At 37.1% G+C, this 20,273-nt stretch overlaps 1 protein-coding gene and 1 long non-coding RNA gene across 3 annotated transcripts in view; one reads left to right on the forward strand and one right to left on the reverse strand.

Annotated features, from left to right (window-relative positions):
* The window catches only part of LOC6585874 (cytosolic carboxypeptidase Nna1), a 78,530-nt gene extending 63,262 nt beyond the window's left edge, over positions 1–15,268 (reverse strand). For both annotated transcript variants that reach the window (XM_032732951.2, XM_032732950.2), the window contains exon 1: positions 15,244–15,268. In XM_032732951.2, the coding sequence (XP_032588842.1) occupies positions 15,244–15,253 (10 nt within the window). In that variant the 5' untranslated portion in view covers positions 15,254–15,268. The remainder of the gene's footprint in view (positions 1–15,243) is intronic.
* LOC122757414 lies at positions 3,969–6,347 on the forward strand. The gene is made up of 2 exons (XR_006357446.1): positions 3,969–4,808; positions 4,876–6,347. It is a non-coding gene; the product is annotated as an uncharacterized LOC122757414 (long non-coding RNA).
* Positions 15,269–20,273: the final 5,005 nt, after the last annotated feature.

Genomic DNA, 20,273 nt, shown 5'->3' on the forward strand with positions numbered 1-20,273 from the left:
CTACTGACGAAATTTCTTCTGTGTCTACGTAGATATTAAATGACCGTAGCCACTTCTCCCACTCATTGCGCCACAACGATTTTTCTATGCTCGCGCACAGAAATGGTTTAATTTCTGTCATTCTACCGATCTGTTTTAGCTTGCACTTTTTTTTTTTTAATTATATGTATATATATGCCCAGCTTCTGACTTTTCAGATAATTTATTTGGCTTGCACTTTTTGTGCCCAGCCTCTGATTTGCTTTTCAAATAGTTTTTTTTTTTGCGTTCTTTCTTTCATCAGCTTGCACGGGCGTTTGTCTTGCCTTGCTCAGCTGTTTTTTTTATACCCTGAACCCATTTTCAATGGGAAATCAGGGTATAATGGTTTTGTTGAAATGTATGTAACAGGGAGAAGGAGGCGTGGCAGACCCCACAAAGTATATATATTCTTGATCAGGGTGACGAGCTGAGTTGATTTGGCCCTGTCCGTCTGTCTGTCCGTCTGTCCGTCTGTCCGTATGTATGAACGCGTCGATTTCAGAAGATATAAGAGCTAGAGACTTCAAATTTTTTTTAAAATGTCCGTAATTACAGCGCGCATATCAAGTTTATCATTAAAAATCGATAACTCATCTCGATCTTTTTTATCGATAAAAAACCTTATCGAAACCCAGTTATAAAATTATATCTTCTACACCTTTAATGTATGCTTATATGCAATTTATACAATTTCGGTTTTTGTTAAAATTTAATCCCACCTCTAAATTCACCCCCTCACCCTCACTTTTGTAAAAAGCGTATTTCAAATACTAGAGACTTGTGCTTTGGCAATTACATGCATATTCATGTTATAATCATAATCTAAAAGTTTCATGAAGATCGTACGTCCATAAAATATTAAACAATTAAGTTCTCATAGTAAGCGCACACTGCAGCCCATGCGTGTTTATGCGTGGTTGCTTGTGTGTGTATGTGTTTGTGTATGTGTGTGTGTATGTGTGTGTGTGTATGCGTTTGTGTATGTATGCGTGTGTGTGTGTGTATGCCTGTGTTTGCGTACGTGCGTGTGTGTGTGTGTGTGTGCGTGTTTCTTGTGTAAGCTGAAAGTCGCGAAAAAGTATTGAAATATCTATTGTTCCAAGGGTTCAGGGGATCTCGTAGTCGAGCAGTCTCGACTAGAGCTTTCTTACTTGTTCTCTTTTGGCTTGTCTTAGAGTCGCCTTTGCGCTCTCTCAACTCAGCTCATGTACTCTTGTACTTTTTGCGATTGCTTTTATTTTTGTGGCTTGTCTTAGAGTCGCCTTTGCACTCTCTCAACTCAGCCTACGTATGCACGTATTGTTATTACAATGATTTTGATTATTATTATTATTTATTTCATTATTTTTTTTTGTTTATGGCGGTGCTCTGTGGAGTGCTGGATGGGTAGATTCGTGTTTAACCTCACTTTTTTTTTCAATTGGTAGGCCGCGTTTTCTTTATGTTCTCTTTCTTCTTTTTTTTTGTGTTTTCACCTCGTCGCCAATGTATAAACCCGTGTTTGCCCGGATTTAAATAAACACAGTTATCGGTTAGTTAATTTGCAAAGTAATATTTATTTATTCACGCGTCGTTTACAATGATCAGCCACGCTCGCTGGAAGGAAGAATAGAAGTAGCAAAAGGAACAAAAGTAACAACAATAATAAAGCTCGCATACGAAAGCTCATTCCGTGGCTTGTGCCGCGGAGCTTTCTGTGAGTGGATCGTCTTCCACAGAAAGCTCTCTTGGTACGGGTCTCCACATATATATATATATATATATATATATATATATTTATTTTTTTATTTATTTATTTTTTTTTTTTTGGGTGATTCATGTATTAACAAGTAAGAAAGCTCTAGTCGAGACTGCTCGACTACGAGATCCCCTGAACCCTTGGAGCAATAGATATTTCAATAATTTTTCGCGTCTTTCAGCTTACACAAGAAACACGCACACACACACACACACACACACACGCACGTACGCAACCACAGACATACATACACACACACGCATACACACACACACACGCATACACACACAAACGCATACACACACACACATACACACACAAGCACCCACGCATAAACACGCATGGGCTGCAGTGTGCGCTTACTATGAGAACTTAATTGTTTAATAACTTATGGACGTACGATCTTCATGAAACTTTCAGATTATGATTATAACATGAATATGCATGTAATTGACAAAGCACAAGTCTCTAGTATTTGAAATACGCTTTTTACATAAGTGAGGGTGAGGGGGTGAATTTAGAGGGGGAGGGGGTAAATTTTAACAAAAACCGAAATTGTATAAATTGTATATTAGCATACATTAAAAATTTGGAGACTCTAGCAATAAAGGTGTAGAAGATATAATTTTATAACTGGTTTTCGATAAGGTTTTTTTTTATCGATAAAAAAGATTGGAATGAGTTATCGATTTTTAATGATAAACTTGATATGCGCGCTGTAATTACGGACATTTAAAAAAAAATTTGAAGTCTCTAGCTCTTATATCTTCTGAAATCGACGCGTTCATACATACGGACAGACGGACAGACGGACAGGGCCAAATCAACTCAGATCGTCGCCCTGATCAAGAATATATATACTTTGTGGGGTCCGCCACGCCTCCTTCTGCCTGTTACATACATTTCAACAAAACCATTATACCCTGATTTCCCATTGAAAATGGGTTCAGGGTATAAAAAGAAAATAGTTCCTATTCGACCAACGCAGTGGTCTTCCTGGCTAGTATTTGCATGGCTTTACGGGCCATGCGCTATACCGAGCAACGCAATCGGGGCCGGTGCAGGTCTTCGCACTGGCTTTTTCATATTATTCATAGATGTCAGTTGTTGCTGCTGCTCATTGTTTTTGCTGTTGCTGTCGCTGTTGTTGTTTTGTTGTTGCTGTTGTTGCTGTTGTTGCAACGGGCATCGATCGTCTATGCTTTTGCCCTTCAGAGTTGAATTAGCATTGGCGGGGCCATCTTGTCCACCGAGAACAGCCAAAATGTATGCAGCCACATAACACTTATAGTTTTTGAATCAAAATATAAAACAGGCACTAAAGTGACACTTGTCACGGTCGCCATGTAATTAAATAAAAGTTGACCGTTTGGTTTGATCGTTGAGCAGAGAATGTTCTCCGTATTTTATTCAAATTAAATCTTAGCCTAAAATACATAAAGTTTACATAAAGAATTCTGTCACTAAAAGCAGCGGCAGAATGGAGGTAAATAGCATGTCGTATGTGTGTGTATATATGTTTGTATGTACATGCAGAAGGCATATACATATATTCAGGTGTTTAAGCTACGGCGTGGACGAGAACGTAACAATGCTTACGTTGCAGATCAGTCTATACATAAGTGACCGATCTATTACGGTATAGCTGTTATAATATAAATAAAGCAACAAAGTGTTGCTATGTTGTGAGCATGATACTCTTACTTATATTTTGGGCATATGTCAACTTCATATATTGTATACACTACAATACTGTGAGCATATGTTTATATGACATACAAAATACTACAATACCTGATTTTGATTGATTGATTTTCCATTTTCAATGGGTTTAGGGTATAACAAGAAAGAAAACTCTAGTCGAGACTGCTCGACTAGATACTACCCTGAACCAAACAAATAAAAATGCACATTTAGTACAGTTAAAAATTTCAATTTCGTCATGTTTAAAATATAAAAAAAATAAAGAACTCATTAACTTATACAGTATAAAATATCTCATGTACTAAAATATTAACCCTAAGTTAAATTCCTTTTACTGGATACTCACTAAAATACCATTGTGCAATCCGCCCACAGGGGGCGAACCGCAAAAGTTTATATCTCCTAAAGTATAATAGCTAGAAGCTTCAAATTTAGATAGTTAAGTTACCAGTAACCTCCTCTATCGATGACCCAACAATAATTTTTACGCCTTTTTAGGGGCGGACACATCGAAAAATACCCTGCAATTTTCACATTTTTTGAGCGTAAGCATTCAAATTTTGTAGTTAAGGTACCGTTAGCTCGTTTTAAAAACTGACCAAAAATAAGGTGTCAAAAAAAAAAAAAAAAAAAAAAAAAAAAATCGGGAAAAAATGTATTCTCTACAATATTAGGGCTAAACTTAGCTACTAAATTGCTGATGGGATGTGAATGAGTATTCCGCAGTCGGTAACGCTCGTCTTAACGTTCTTACTTATTTATTTATTTTTTTTTTTTATAAATTTGCAATTTATACTACATTTGCAGATTTTGCAGAACGCCTTATTGTTGTCGTCTTCATATCGGGCTATCCACGACTGGCTGCTGTAGCCAGCAATATCGAAATTTTTGCCTATAAGTCTCCTTGGGCATTTTATCACTCTATTCGCAATGAACACAATTACAAACGATATCGATAATACATACAAAGCACCTACACAATTAAATTTCATACTCATTTAGGCACGGTTCTTAAACAAATATGGGTACACAATTTAGCATATTTAATGACAAAGTTCTGTCACTAACCAGAGAACACATAGGCTAGACATCTAGAACAAATTTTTTTAATGTCGAAAAAATGCGCTGAAGAGATCAGACAACTTCGTATTTGCTCGGCTCGGTCTTTTGAGACTTAAGCAGTAAAAATAAGGCACGACAAAATCAGTGCGCTGCGACCGCTGCCACGAAATGCACCATTCCCAAATGAAGTACGGTTATGCGCTATTTTCCCTTACTCACTCTCTCCCTCTCTTTATGCTCTCTCTCTATGGTCTCTCAACCCAGTGGCGACGACCTGAATGAGGTCTGTTGAAATAATGCATTACATACGACAAAAAAAGTAATGCATTACCTATGAACATTTTTTTCAGCGCATTTGTAATGTACAAAATAAAAAGTGCTACTCATACGACAGAATCGAGCTCTTGTCAACTTCGTTTCTGTATGCCCCTTCCCCGCTAACCAACAAACGATTTTCGTCTTTCGTTGCGTCGCGACGAAATCGCCGAATTTCGTTTTGGACTTTACCGTTTTTTGCATGGAATGCGTGCCTTCTTTCGTTTGGTTTTTTTGTCTATGCCTATTCCTTTTGTGTGTTAGTGTTAATGAGTGTAAATACAAGTTCAAAAATGCATATGTGTGATGATTTCTGTTTTCGTTTTACCCGCCGCGGCGCGTCACTTTTCTGCTATTGTTGAGCCGTGCGGACGTAAATTTAAAGGGAAGTATCTGGTATGTATACATCATCTTACATGTATTTTTAATGACAAAAAAATTAATATTGTTTAATTTACAGATGCTATAAAAACCGAAGGGTCCACTAAGAAGACCTATATAAGTACAATAAGAAACTGCTTTCGGGTCCAGAAAGGTCGACTGGCAAAGCAGAAGTTCGATAATAAGGACAAACTAGATAATAAGACATAGCTTTAGATTTAGATGTAGATAGATATAATAAAATAGTAATAATACATAGTTTAAGACTATACATTTATTTATAGATATTAAGAAATAATAAATAATAGATTTTAAAAATTAAAACAAAAAATACTGCATTACTCAAGCATTTCTATCTCTCAATTAGTAATCAATTATTTCTCCAATTACATTGCATTAAGAAGTAAGCCATTTTATATAGTGGGAAAATGGGTTGCAGGTATATTGTGTTGTAATGTACGCATATTACTAACCCATAAGCGATTTTGAAAATGTATAAGGCGTTTTCTTCAGGTTGCGGAATTTCTACATTGCAATATTTAAAAAGTATACGCATGGGTAATGGAGAGCCGAAGGAAACTTCGTCACCTCATTACTTTCTGCATTACAAAATTCAATAATTTCATGCACCCGGGAGAAAAAGCGGCCATTCCTTAAAAAAGTAAGGCAGCTTGTAATCGATCTTTTCATGCACACAGGCGACAAGTAATCCATGAGTAATGGACGAAATAATGGGCATTTCCGCCACTGGGAAATAGCAGCAGCGCACAGAAATTGGAAATTTTTCGCGACGATCCCCGCTCTTTCTCTTTGAGTGAAGGGTATACCGAACTCTTAAAAGCGTTTGCCACGCTCATACAAAATGTTTGTGTTCTCATGATTATTTCTAGGAAAGGTATGAAAGCGTTGAGGCGCATAAAGAATATGATTTCGCGACGGGCACGCACACACACACTTGCAGTCTCTGGAAACATGTGTGAGCATTTGCATATGTGTATGTATGCATGAGATGGGATGATAATTGTTTGGCGATTCTGTAGTTTGTCAATTTTGTACGGTTTGAATTGTAGAGTGACTGTCAAATGAGCCTTTATGACATAATCAATAAATTTGGCAATGAAGATCATTTCGACATGTGTATTTTATTCCCACTTGAAGTTTTTATAGTCTACTAGCCAATATATTGCAAAACATTTAATAAACTTATTAGTGTACCCCGATCATTTTTTTCGGCTGACATTTGAATAGAATATGTAATTATAATTATATACAATAATAGTTTTTATCAATACACGCATTTATAAACATGATTAGATATAAAAGTATATAAATGTACGTAAATATGTACATATACATCAACGTGAAGTGGATATGGCAGTCCGTAAGACCAACCAACCAGCGGCAAAATGATCTTTATTGCCAAAATTACTGATTAAGTCAAAAATTTGTTCTAGATGCCTAATCTATGTGTTATCTGGTAAGTGGTTCTCTTCAGCTGCTATGCCATGAATTAATAGAATTCTGCTGCATCCACAACCGATCAACTGGAAAACAACCAACCAACTAGAAGAATATGAACACGATTCGCATTAGAGGTGACAAACTATCGATGGCACTATCGTTACTATCGCTGGTCGGCCACTATCGAGCGACTGAACTATCGATGGGTTAATGTCTCGATAGTAGACGATAATATCGTCAAAGGTGCGTGACAAATAATTATAATTTTTCTTAATCTTATATCATAGCTTGCAAATGGTGGTTGATCGTTTTTTCGAATATGCTCTGCTTCATAACATAACCCAAAAGATTGTGCAGACACAATCTCTTTGTTTTGCTTTGAATCGGTTTAGGTCAAGCGCTTCGCATTGACTGATTAGTGTGACGATCTCATATGAGTGTCGCGTAAAGAGTAATACGATTTTCGCTTACACAAAGACTCAGTAAAAGACAGTTTGACTAAAAAACTCAACAAAAATGATCTTCGTGTGCATGCAAATACATACATACAGACAATAGAGGACAACATTATTTTGACAACGCATTGCAAAAACTCTAACCTCTTATTTCTTATTGCAATTCATTTAACTCAAGCAAACGATCAGTGCTTGACTTGAGCGAAATGAAAACAGAAATAACTGTCTCGCTCAGTTTCTGTCTGAATCTTTCTTATTGTGTGAGACAACAAATATCGATCACTACAATGAAAACCATAACTTAATAGTTTTTAGGATTTAGCTTTTAAGTCAATTCAGCTTTTATCTTAAAATGTAATTTCTGAAAATTGAAGTGCTCAAATTTTTAAAGCTAAGAATCACTGTTGTTTTTTTTGCGACTATCGACCACAATCGATGGGGCCCACCATCGATAGTTTGGCACCTCTAATTCGCATTCACAAAAAAAGGAAAAATTACCGGATAGAGGATGTTTGTTATTTTGTTATTATGTTATTTTTTCCGGACGAAGCCGTTTGTCCGTCTGTCAGTATGTTTGAACACGTCGATTTCAGAAGATATAAGAGCTAGAGACCTCAATTTTTGTTGTTGTTGAATGTCGAGTTTTGCTTAAAAAATCGATAATTTTCCCCGCTATTTTGTTATCGATTAAAAACATTAGGGGATCTCGTAGTCGAACAGTCTCGACTAGAGCTTTCTTACTAATTATACCATGAACCCATTTTCAATGTGAAATCAGGGTATAATGGTTTTGTTGAAATCTATGTAACAGGCAGAAGGAGGCGTGACAGACCCCACAAAGTATATATATTCTTGATCAGGGCGACGAGCTGAGTTGATTTGGCCCTGTCCGTCTGTCTGTCTGTCTGTCCGCCCGTCCGTCTGTCCGTCTGTCAGTATGTTTGAACGCGTCGATTTCAGAAGATACAAGAGCTAGAGACCTCAATTTTTTTGTAAAATGTCCGTGTATACCACGCAGATATAGAGTTTTGCTTTAAAAATCAATAACTACTCCCGATATTTTTATCGATAAAACCCTTATCGAAAATCAGTTATATAATTATATTTCCTACAACTAAAGCTAGAGTCTCCAAATTTTAAATGTAAATTTTTATGCAATTTATACAATTTCGGTTTTTGTTAAAATTTATCCCCCACCCCTATATCCACCCCATCATACACATATTTGTAAAAGGCGTGTTTCAAATAGAGACTTGTGCTTTGGCAAATGCATATCCATGTTGTAATCATAATCTGAAAATTTTATGAAGATCGTATGTCCACAAAAAAGTTATTAAACAATAAAGTTCTCATAGTAAGCGAACACTGCAGCCCATGCGTGTTTATGCGTGGGTGCTTGTGTGTGTGTATGTTTGTGTGTCTGTATGTGTGTTTCTATGTGTGTGTGTATGCGTGTGTGTGTGAGTGTGTGTGTTTGTGTGTGCGTATGTCTTGTGTAAGTAGAAAGACGCGAAAAATTATTGAAATAGCAATTGTTCGAAGGGTTCAGGGGATCTCATAGTCGAGCAGTCTCGATTAAAGCTTTCTTACATGTTTTGTGTTGGAGTGTAGTACAGCTGGATATCAAGAGATGCCAAATAATTAAAAACAATAGGGCACAGAAGTGCTCTTTCATTGTCTGTAGCCATCATTTTGGGGACCATGAAGTAATGAAGCACTTCAGACAACTTGTTGCGTAAATGTTTCGCAGACTTCGATTTTATGGGAAAAAGCTTTGCAAATTTCGAAAAATTATCGATACAATTCAAGAATTTTTCTCCTTGTAATGTGAAGATATCCACGTGTATTATTTTGCATGGATATGTTGGTACCGGTGTAGATTGTAGAAATGGTTTGTTTGCGCGTCTTTCATATTTTTTATAAATTTTATAAATTTGACAGGATGAGCTCCATTACTTGATTTGATAGCTCATTTCAATATATTGTAATAAATTTTATCAAAAATCTGTAACTCTACTTCTTTTGGAGCGGTGCTCTTTATTATGCTCAGCTTCAATTATTTTTAGTATTTCTTCCTGATTAGTAACAGTGTGTTTGGTAAATTATTTATAACATCCTCCCCTATGGCAATTAGATGTCGACTATACCCGATTTGCAGAGCCTTGTACTCGTAATTGTTTATATGTGGGTCGAATATGAATTGGTTTCGGAAAACAGTAATAGGCACTTCCACGTAAGGGACTAGATCTGAAGCATCTTGGAGGGCACCTGTACCGTTAGCATGGAAGCAGAATCATGGGTCAGTACATTAACTTGTGCTGGAATACTCGAAACAGCATCTGCAACTACATTTGATTGCCTGGGTTATAAAAAAGTTCACAATTATATCCTTCAATTCTCGACTTCCAACGTTTCAGCTTAGCACTATAAATTCTGTTCCCACAAACGAAAGTCAATGATGGTCTGTGTGTAACTTAATTTTGCTTCATACAAATAGGATCGTAGATTATCCAGTGCCGAAATAATTGCAAGCATTTGCTTTTCATTTGGCGCGTAGCCTTCCTTTCTTCTCCAATGTTCGAAGGAGCCCTCATCTCCTTAACAGCCTCCACTCTTTTATACCCTGAACTCATTTTCAATGGGAAATCAGGGTATAATGGTTTTGTTGAAATGTATGTAACAGGCAGAAGGAGGCGTGGCAGACCCCACAAGGTATATATATTCATGATCAGGGTGACGAGCTGAGTCCGTCTATCCGTCCGTCCGTCCGTCTGTCCGTTCGTCGGTCTGTCAGTATGTTTGAACGCGTCGATCTCAGAAGATATAAGAGCTAGAGACGTAGGTCGATAGGTTCTGTTATATTATCTATATATATAAAAGAGAGTTGTGTAAAAGTGTACAGAGACTTATAACTTGATATGTGCTGGACCAATTTTCATGGTTATTGATTTGTTGGATTTGTCTCCGCCACGAGTAGGATAGTAAATGTTTTTAGGAAACGGAATATCGCGAGTCAATTATCTGACGAAGAGCGAGAAATCGCCCGAGAAGAGCGCCGCGTTAGTACCCAGCAAAGAAGGGTCTTAATTCGTGCTTCTCAAAGAGAGGCAGCCCGTGAAACGGCAATAAGAAATGGTTCAAGGATTTGAATCGAGCAGCGTTTCGATATGATTGCACCATTGATTACAGCTTGAATCGTTTAGTTTGCATTGGTCCAATGGACGTTGTTTGCCAGCATTGTGGCGCACTGAAGTTTGCTGGTGAAACGCCCGGTTTGTGCTGCCTTAGTGGTAAAGTGGCATTACCATTAGTGGTCCCGCCACCAGAGCCATTGCGTCCCCGGCTTTATGGCGAAACACTAGAATCACGACATTTTCTAGCGAACACTCAAAAATACAATGCCTGTTTCCAAATGACTTCATTTGGGGCAGAAATTATTGGAGACGGATATAATCCGACATTTAAGGTAATTTACTACGTTCAGCAACAGCTATTGTTGTCTCTCTATTAGGGACAGTGCATCCTTTAATTGCACCACAATACTAAATCAATCGATTAACACGATATCAAGATATCTAATTGCAATTTCAACAGTGTAATATCGCACTGACACGACACGGCCATACTGACAGTTACACGTCCCTGTGTAATTCATTTCTCATAATATCATTCCGACATATAAGTTAAGACTTTCGACAATCTAAGGAGGCTGGAGAGTCCAGTCAGACATTCAAGGGGAGAACCTAACCAGTTGAACAGATTTAGTTGAGTTTATATTCGGACTAGAGAGAGTTTAGACCTATTGTTCCAAATTATATAAAACTAGCTGGCCCGGCAAACGTTGCATTGCCCTCTATATTATTTCTAGGTAAAAAATTTTTGAAAGCTATGTTGTTCAGGTTGGGATACACTCTGATTTATTTATTAATCGGATTTTCATTCAAGCGCCTTGTGGTAAACGACATTCTTCGTTTTTTGGTCGGGTGCAAGAACAAATAATGCGGATGGTTTGCCAACACGTGAGCATGCCACGTACAATTGACCATGAGAAAAACACGCATTTTCCAGATTGAGGCCACAAATAGTCAAAGATTGGCCCTGTGACTTGTTGATCGTCATGGCGAAGGCAAGACGAAGCGGGAATTGAATTCGTTTAAATTCAAAGGGCATATCTGTTGAGATCATCGGAATCCTAGGAATAAGAACGTCCTCATCTTTAAATTTTCCTTTGAGTATCGACACGTGAATCACATTGCTCATCAGTTTTCTTATCACCAAACGCGTTCCATTGCACAGTTTTGGTTGGTTTAAATCTTGGAGAATTGCTCTTTTCATAGCTGTGTTGATTTCTTGACGCCGGTCAAGTTGTTCTTCCATATTGCCCATGAAGTATATTTGCAAGAATTTGTGCTGTGCATCTTCAATAGGTTGAAATGATCCAATGCGATGGCAAATCTGGCCTTGAATCTTTAAATTCAAAGCCATAGTTATAGTTAGATTTACAAACACTTTTTACAGAAATAGCAAACTACATCATTCCAAATTTTTGTTTTGTTTTTTTTTTTTGACAGTCATAGAAAATTAAATTTTTAACGTAAATTACCTTAAATGTCGGATTATATGCGTCTCCAATAATTTCTGCCCCAAATGAAGTCATTTGGAAACAGGCATTGTATTTTTGAGTGTTCGCTAGAAAATGTCGTGATTCTAGTGTTTCGCCATAAAGCAGGGGACGCAATGGCTCTGGTGGCGGGACCACTAATGGCAATGCCACTTTACCACTAAGGCAGCACAAACCGGGCGTTTCACCAGCAAACTTCAATGCGCCACAATGCTGGCAAACAACATCCATTGGACCAATGCAAACTAAACGATTCAAGCTTATTTTCTTATTGCCATTTCACGGGCTGCCTCTCTTTGAGAAGCACGAATTAAGGCCCTTCTTTGCTGGGTACTAACGCGGCGCCTTTCTCGGATGATTTCTCGTTCTTCGTCAGATAATTGACTCGCGAAATTCCGATGCCTAATTGCATTATGGGTCCGCCGGGAAAGATTAGATCTTCTAGGACGCGGCATTTTTATTAATAGTAATACTGCCCTCGCACAAAACCATATAAAACAATCGAGAAATATAAATATAAATAATTTACACAAATTTATGTTTGAGACAAACAAATACCTGAACTTTCGAGATATTTAGCTTTTGTACGCACGCGCACAATTATTATTTATAAAGTTTCAAAGTCCAAAAATATAAAAAGCCAAAAATACACTTATTAATAATTAACTTTTCTCTTTTTTTTTTTTTAATTTCGAATTTTGAATTTTTTATTTATTTTTGATTAGTCAGGCTTTAATCTTTTGATTTTTATTTTTTTATTTTTGCAGATTGTTGATTTCAAATATTTATAAAGTTGAACAGTCAGGTTTTAATATTTTGACTTTTTTGAATTTTTGCAGATTTTTTTTTTGAAATATTTTTCTTTTTGATTTGGAAAAAAACATTTTTTTTTTGTTTATTTTTTTTTTTGAATAGTCTTTTTTTTTTTTTTTTTTTGTTGAATAGTTTTTTTTTTTTGTTGAATAGTCAGGTCTGCTCGAGGCTGTGCCGTAGACTGACTGACTACATTTGTTTATTTACTTCTATACCATGAATATTGGTCCAGCAGATCTCGAGTTATAAGTGCTAAGACACTTTTACACAACTCTCTTTTATATATATAGATGATGATGATTGTAAAAAAAAAAAAAAAAAAACAAAAATTTGGAATGATGTAGTTTGTTAGATTTCTGTAAAAAGTGCTTGTAAATCTAACTATAACTATGGCTTTGAATTTAAAGATTCAAGGCCAGATTTGTCATCGCATTGGATCATTGCAACCTATTGAAGATGCACAGCACTAATTCTTGCAAATATACTTCATGGGCAATATAGAAGAACAACTTGACCGGCGTCAAGAAATCAACACAGCTATGAAAAGAGCAATTCTCCAAGATTTGCAGCAAATGCTTCAAGAACATCATGCATTGGTCCATCTGTTCAAGACTGCTTTAGAGTGCATGCCAAGAGATGACTATAAAGCAGTAATCAGAGCAGATAAAAGACCAGCTGGAACACATGAACGCACATTTAATGCTCCAACAATCGGCTAAGTGGCAATCCTGATTGTTGGTGAAAGATTGGAAGCATGCGATATTGTGCTTACACGACGCAGTATTGGGAAACTACAAAGAATATCTGAAACGCACCGTTCATATGACGCTTTACAATACCCGCTGATGTTTTGGCAAGGAGACGATGGATATCACTTTTATATCAAAATGATTAATCCATTGAATGGTAAAATCAATCATTGTTTTCATTTTAACTTTATATACATTTCATTCTGTTTGCTTTTGGTACACAACAAAAGTTATCACTCTTAATTTAGGTGAGAGTAGCTGTAAGAGTCGAAAACCTATTAGGGGTTCTAAAATACAATTTTTACGATCAACAAATCACAGGGCTAATCTTTGACTATTTGTGGCCTCAATCTAGACAATGCGTGTTTTTCTCATGGTCAATTGTACGTGGCATGCTCACGTGTTGGCAAACCATCCGCATTATTTGTTCTTGCACCTGACCAAAAAACGAAGAATGTCGTTTACCACAAGGTGCTTGAATGAAAATCCGATAAATAAATTAATCAGAGTGTATCCCAACCTGAACAACATAGCTTTCAACAATTTTTTACCTAGAAATAATGGATAGGGCAATGCAACGTTTGCCGGGCCAGCTAGTTATCGATAAAAAAACCTTATCGAAAACCAGTAATACATTTATATCTCCTACATCTTTAAAGCTAAAGTCACCAAATATTCAATGTAGATTTATATGTATGTACTTTATGGAATTTCGATTTTTGTTAAAATTTCTTCTTCTTTTTCATCCACATATTTGAACAAGTAAGAACGTTGTAGTCGGGCGTTACCGACTGCAGAATACTCATTCACATCCCATCAACAATATAGTAGCTAAGTTTCGCTCTAATACTGTAGAATATATAGGTTTTTCCGATTTGCCACGCCCCTCCTAGGCCCAGACACCTCATTTTTAGTCAGTTCTTAGAACGTTTGCGGTTTGCCACGCCCCTGTGGGCGGACATATATCCGACAAAGCATTTTGGTCTTGGGTGATCAGCCCGAGTATATATACAAAATTTGAGGTCTCTGGCATCAATAGTGTCCAAAATATAGCAGAATATAAAAAATCAATATATCTTCAGGTCTGATTTGCCACGCCCCTGATGGGCGTAGACTTATAATTTTATAGAATCATAACATTAGCTGACGAGCAAAATTTCAGCATTCTAGGTTTACAACTTTAGGAGTTACAGTTTTATCCGATTTGCCACGCCTTTAATGGGTGGAGATATATCCGCCATAGCTCGTGATCTTGGGTGGTCAACGCGGACCCACATACCAAATTTCAGCTTTCTAGCTCTTCAACAATCATGATTTCTGGTATATCAGAAAATGCATTTTCCGATTTGCCACGCCCCTAGTGGGGGGATCGGGAAAATTTTAATACTTTATAAATCGGAGTATACACGAGTATGTGTTTCAAATTTCAAGTCTCTAGCTTCAATAGCGCCGAAATAGATTGCGTTCATACGGACAGATGGACAGACGGACGGACGGACAGCAAGACGGACATTGCACAAAACCAATATACTGATTCACTTTCGTGAATGAGTATAATGATTCACTTTCGTGAATGAGTAGAAAAGAGAGACTTGTGCATTGGCAAATATATGCATATCCATGTAATATTCATAATCTGAAAGTTTCATGATAGTCATTTCACAGATAGTCCATCCACAAGAAAAGTTAGTTAAGTTCCCATAGTATGCCCACACTGCAGCCAATGCGTGTTATTGCGTGCGTGTGCGAATAATTATTGAAATGCTGTGGCTGTGCGTGTGCATGTGCGAATAATTATTGAAATATTAGTTGCTCGAAGGGTTCAGGTGATCTCGTAGTCGAGCAGTCTCGACTACAGCTTTCTTACTTGTTTTTATTGGGCTTTATACCGTCAGCACACACGATGTAGTTAAGGAACTCTACCTGCGAGCATAGGAACTGCGTCTTTTCCAGATTTTTTTGAAGTTTTATTTCCCCAAGTCTCGTAAAAATAGCTCTGAGGTTTCGCCAATGTGTTTCATAATCCTTGCTGAAGATTATAATATCATATAAACGTAACAGATTTGACCAATATTTGACCAATATATACGTCGTCAATCATCCTTTGAAAAATTGCGGGGGTGTTTTGTTAATCCAAAAGGAAGACGAAGGAATTCGTATTTTCCATTCAGTGTTGAAAACGTCGTCTTGGCCATGTCCGATTCTTTCATAAGTATCTGGTGAAAGACCGAAGTTAAGTCGGGTGTTGTAAAAAATTTGGATGTTCCTAGGCTAGCCAAGGTAGCAGTGATATCAGGTATTGGGTGAGTGTCTGCGATAGTCACCACATTAAGACACTTGAAGTCTATCACCATCCGATACTGTTTTTGTTTTTTTTAACTATTCAAATAGGATAATTATAAGAGCTTTTTGATAGTTTGATAATACCATTTTTTAAGAGATCCCCAATTTGCCTTTCTACCTCCTCTCGCATACTAGTGGGGTATGGGTAGATTTTTGAATATATTGGTTCTTGAAAGTGGTCCCTTTCGGTTGAAAGTAGTCCAAAGATATCCGAGTATTCGTTATTATTGATTTTATCATTGTTTGATATCTTCAGAGTGTTCAGTGTCAAGTAATGTATTGACATTTAATGATTGTTTTTCAACGAGAGGTATTTTTATGCCTGGTGCAATGATAAGTTCTTTCCGTCCTCTATTAATTATAGCTTTCAGGGTTTTCAGGGTATCATCACCTATGATACCATCAAAACTTTGTAGCCCTGTGAGTATATATGTCGGAATGATACTATGATACAACAATTACACAGAGACGTGTAAGGGTCAGTATGGCCGTGTCGGAATGATATTATGAGAAATGAATTACACAGGGACGTGTAACTGTCAGTATGGCCGTGTCGTGTCAGTGCGATATTACAGGCACACGTGTCTTACCATTTCGCAGAATAATAGCAACCCGGTAAATTTCATATTTTCTTAAAACATCGTTTTGAGTTCCCAGCGTCTGATTGTTTGACTATGTCTATCATGTTCATATCGCGTTGTTGCTCCGCCAATAGCCAATTATCTGTAATTTCTGCTAAATCAACACGAACTTCTTCTACATTTATAATAATTTTGACTTCTGCGGGACAGAAAATCTACATGAACCATTTGGCATTCGAACATTTTCATGGCAATACTTATACATTCGATTATCTTTAAGCGACTTTATCAAATATTAGAACTTCTACCACCAAAAATGCACTAGAGATCCGCGCCTCGGAACACACACATCTGAGCACCACGATCATGCTCTGAAATTCCCACAGAAACAGTCCCACCACAAGAGAAACCATACAACAAACAAAACCCTCACAACACCGGTCTCAACGCAGCGCAGCCCAAGCGCAGCCGCCGCGCACAGCGCAGCCAGCACAGCGCGTGCATGCGCCACCGTACAAATGCGCAGAATAACCAGAGCAACAGTCCAAGGAGCCAAGGGCATTAACCAGTCGAACAGAGTCGACCGAGTACTCTCACTTGTTTCATATAGCCTTTTGTGCAAAGCTATCTTTAGCCAAGGAATAATACACCAGAATCAAAGATAATTGGAAAGCTCTCACCTCGGATCAGTAACTTATCTTCGATTCATCTACCACACATATTTCAGCTACAGTCGGACATCAATTTTCAGCATCAACGTCTGCCACGTCAGCGTTAAATTTTCGTAGAATGACGTCACGTTTCTGCTGCTCACTTCACGTATTGATAGTCTTGACAAATTCGGTTTTGTAGGCCCAAAATCGTATGCCACTGCTCCTCCGAGAACGTAGGAGGTGGTGCCGATCCCACTTCTGATGTCGGGGCGTTGCGTTTCTCATTCTGGTTTTCCATCATAGCTGCGCGTAACAACGAATTCTCGGTGTGTCGCTAAACTCTTTTTAATGCTCTTTCTCGTCAATAGTCATTGACCAAGTGTCTTCTCTTCTACTCTCGAAAGTTCTAATCATGGTCGCATATTCTTGTTCATCGAAAGCACAGCGACCCTGCTGCGAACGGCATGACTAGCCGTCTCACCCAGCGACACCCGGGACTACGTTCAGCAACAGCTATTGTTGTCTCTCTATTAGGGAGAGTGCATCCTTTAATTGCACCACAATACTAAATCAATCGATTAACACGATATCAAGATATCTAATTGCAATTTCAACAGTGTAATATCGCACTAACACGACACGGCCATACTGACAGTTACACGTCCCTGTGTAATTCATTTCTCATAATATCATTCCGACATATAAGTTAAGACTTTCGACAATCTAAGGAGGCTGGAGAGTCCAGTCAGACATTCAAGGGGGAGAACCTAACCAGTTGAACAGATTTAGTTGAGTTTATATTCGGACTAGAGAGAGTTTAGACCTATTGTTCCAAATTATATAAAACTAGCTGGCCCGGCAAACGTTGCATTGCCCTCTATATTATTTCTAGGTAAAAAATTTTTGAAAGCTATGTTGTTCAGGTTGGGATACACTCTGATTTATTTATTAATCGGATTTTCATTCAAGCACCTTGTGGTAAACGACATTCTTCGTTTTTTGGTCGGGTGCAAGAACAAATAATGCGGATGGTTTGCCAACACGTGAGCATGCCACGTACAATTGACCATGAGAAAAACACGCATTTTCCAGATTGAGGCCACAAATAGTCAAAGATTGGCCCTGTGACTTGTTGATCGTCATGGCGAAGGCAAGACGAAGCGGGAATTGAATTCGTTCAAATTCAAAGGGCATATCTGTTGAGATCATCGGAATCCTAGGAATAAGAACTTCCTCATCTTTAAATTTTCCTTTGAGTATCGACACGTGAATCACATTGCTCATCAGTTTTCTTATCACCAAACGCGTTCCATTGCACAGTTTTGGTTGGTTTAAATCTTGGAGAATTGCTCTTTTCATAGCTGTGTTGATTTCTTGACGCCGGTCAAGTTGTTCTTCCATATTGCCCATGAAGTATATTTGCAAGAATTTGTGCTGTGCATCTTCAATAGGTTGCAATGATCCAATGCGATGGCAAATCTGGCCTTGAATCTTTAAATTCAATGCCATAGTTATAGTTAGATTTACAAACACTTTTTACAGAAATAACAAACTACATTATTCCATATTTTTTTGTTTTGTTTTTTTTTTTTTGACAGTCATAGAAAATTAAATTTTTAACGTAAATTACCTTAAATGTCGGATTATATGCGTCTCCAATAATTTCTGCCCCAAATGAAGTCATTTCAACAGTCAACAGGCATTGTATTTTTGAGTGTTCGCTAGAAAATGTCGTGATTCTAGTGTTTCGCCATAAAGCAGGGGACGCAATGGCTCTGGTGGCGGGACCACTAATGGCAATGCCACTTTACCACTAAGGCAGCACAAACCGGGCGTTTCACCAGCAAACTTCAATGCGCCACAATGCTGGCAAACAACATCCATTGGACCAATGCAAACTAAACGATTCAAGCTTATTTTCTTATTGCCATTTCACGGGCTGCCTCTCTTTGAGAAGCACGAATTAAGGCCCTTCTTTGCTGGGTACTAACGCGGCGCCTTTCTCGGATGATTTCTCGTTCTTCGTCAGATAATTGACTCGCGATATTCCGATGCCTAATTGCATTATGGGTCCGCCGGGAAAGATTAGATCTTCTAGGACGCGGCATTTTTATTAATAGTAATACTGCCCTCGCACAAAACCATATAAAACAATCGAGAAATATAAATATAAATAATTTACACAAATTTATGTTTGAGACAAACAAATACCTGAACTTTCGAGATATTTAGCTTTTGTACGCACGCGCACAATTATTATTTATAAAGTTTAAAAGTCCAAAAATATAAAAAGCCAAAAATACACTTATTAATAATTAACTTTTCTCTTTTTTTTTAATTTCGAATTTTGAATTTTTTATTTATTTTTGATTAGTCAGGCTTTAATCTTTTGATTTTTTTTTTTTATTTTTGCAGATTGTTGATTTCAAATATTTATAAAGTTTAAAAGTCCAAAAATATAAAAAGCCAAAAATACACTTTTTAATAATTAACTTTTTTTTTTTAATTTCGAATTTTTTATTTATTTTTTGAACAGTCAGGTTTTAATATTTTGACTTTTTTGAATTTTTGCAGATTTTTGATTTGAAATATTTTTCTTTTTGATTTGGAAAAAAACATTTTTTTTTGTTTATTTTTTTTTTTGAATAGTCTTTTTTTTTTTTTTTTTGTTGAATAGTTTTTTTTTTTTGTTGAATAGTCAGGTCTGCTCGAGGCTGTGCCGTAGACTGACTGACTACATTTGTTTATTTACTTCTATACAGGACCGAAACTGTCACTGTTGTCAAGGCTACTGAGTATAAATGGAAATTTGAATCTTTAGGGAAAAACCCGCGTTTTTCAAGTATTCGTCAAATTTTTTCAGTATTTTAAAGATCTACTGACCTACTCGTGGCGGAGACAAATCCAACAAATCAAAAACCATGAAAATTGGTCCAGCAGATCTCGAGTTATAAGTGCTAAGACACTTTTACACAACTCTCTTTTATATATATAGATGATGATGATTGTAAAAAAAAAAAAAAAAAAACAAAAATTTGGAATGATGTAGTTTGTTAGATTTCTGTAAAAAGTGTTTGTAAATCTAACTATAACTATGGCTTTGAATTTAAAGATTCAAGGCCAGATTTGTCATCGCATTGGATCATTGCAACCTATTGAAGATGCACAGCACTAATTCTTGCAAATATACTTCATGGGCAATATAGAAGAACAACTTGACCGGCGTCAAGAAATCAACACAGCTATGAAAAGAGCAATTCTCCAAGATTTGCAGCAAATGCTTCAAGAACATCATGCATTGGTCCATCTGTTCAAGACTGCTTTAGAGTGCATGCCAAGAGATGACTATAAAGCAGTAATCAGAGCAGATAAAAGA

Source organism: Drosophila mojavensis, unplaced genomic scaffold, assembly GCF_018153725.1.
Source record: "Drosophila mojavensis isolate 15081-1352.22 unplaced genomic scaffold, ASM1815372v1 contig_72, whole genome shotgun sequence".
Classification (NCBI taxonomy): Eukaryota; Metazoa; Arthropoda; class Insecta; order Diptera; family Drosophilidae; genus Drosophila; species Drosophila mojavensis.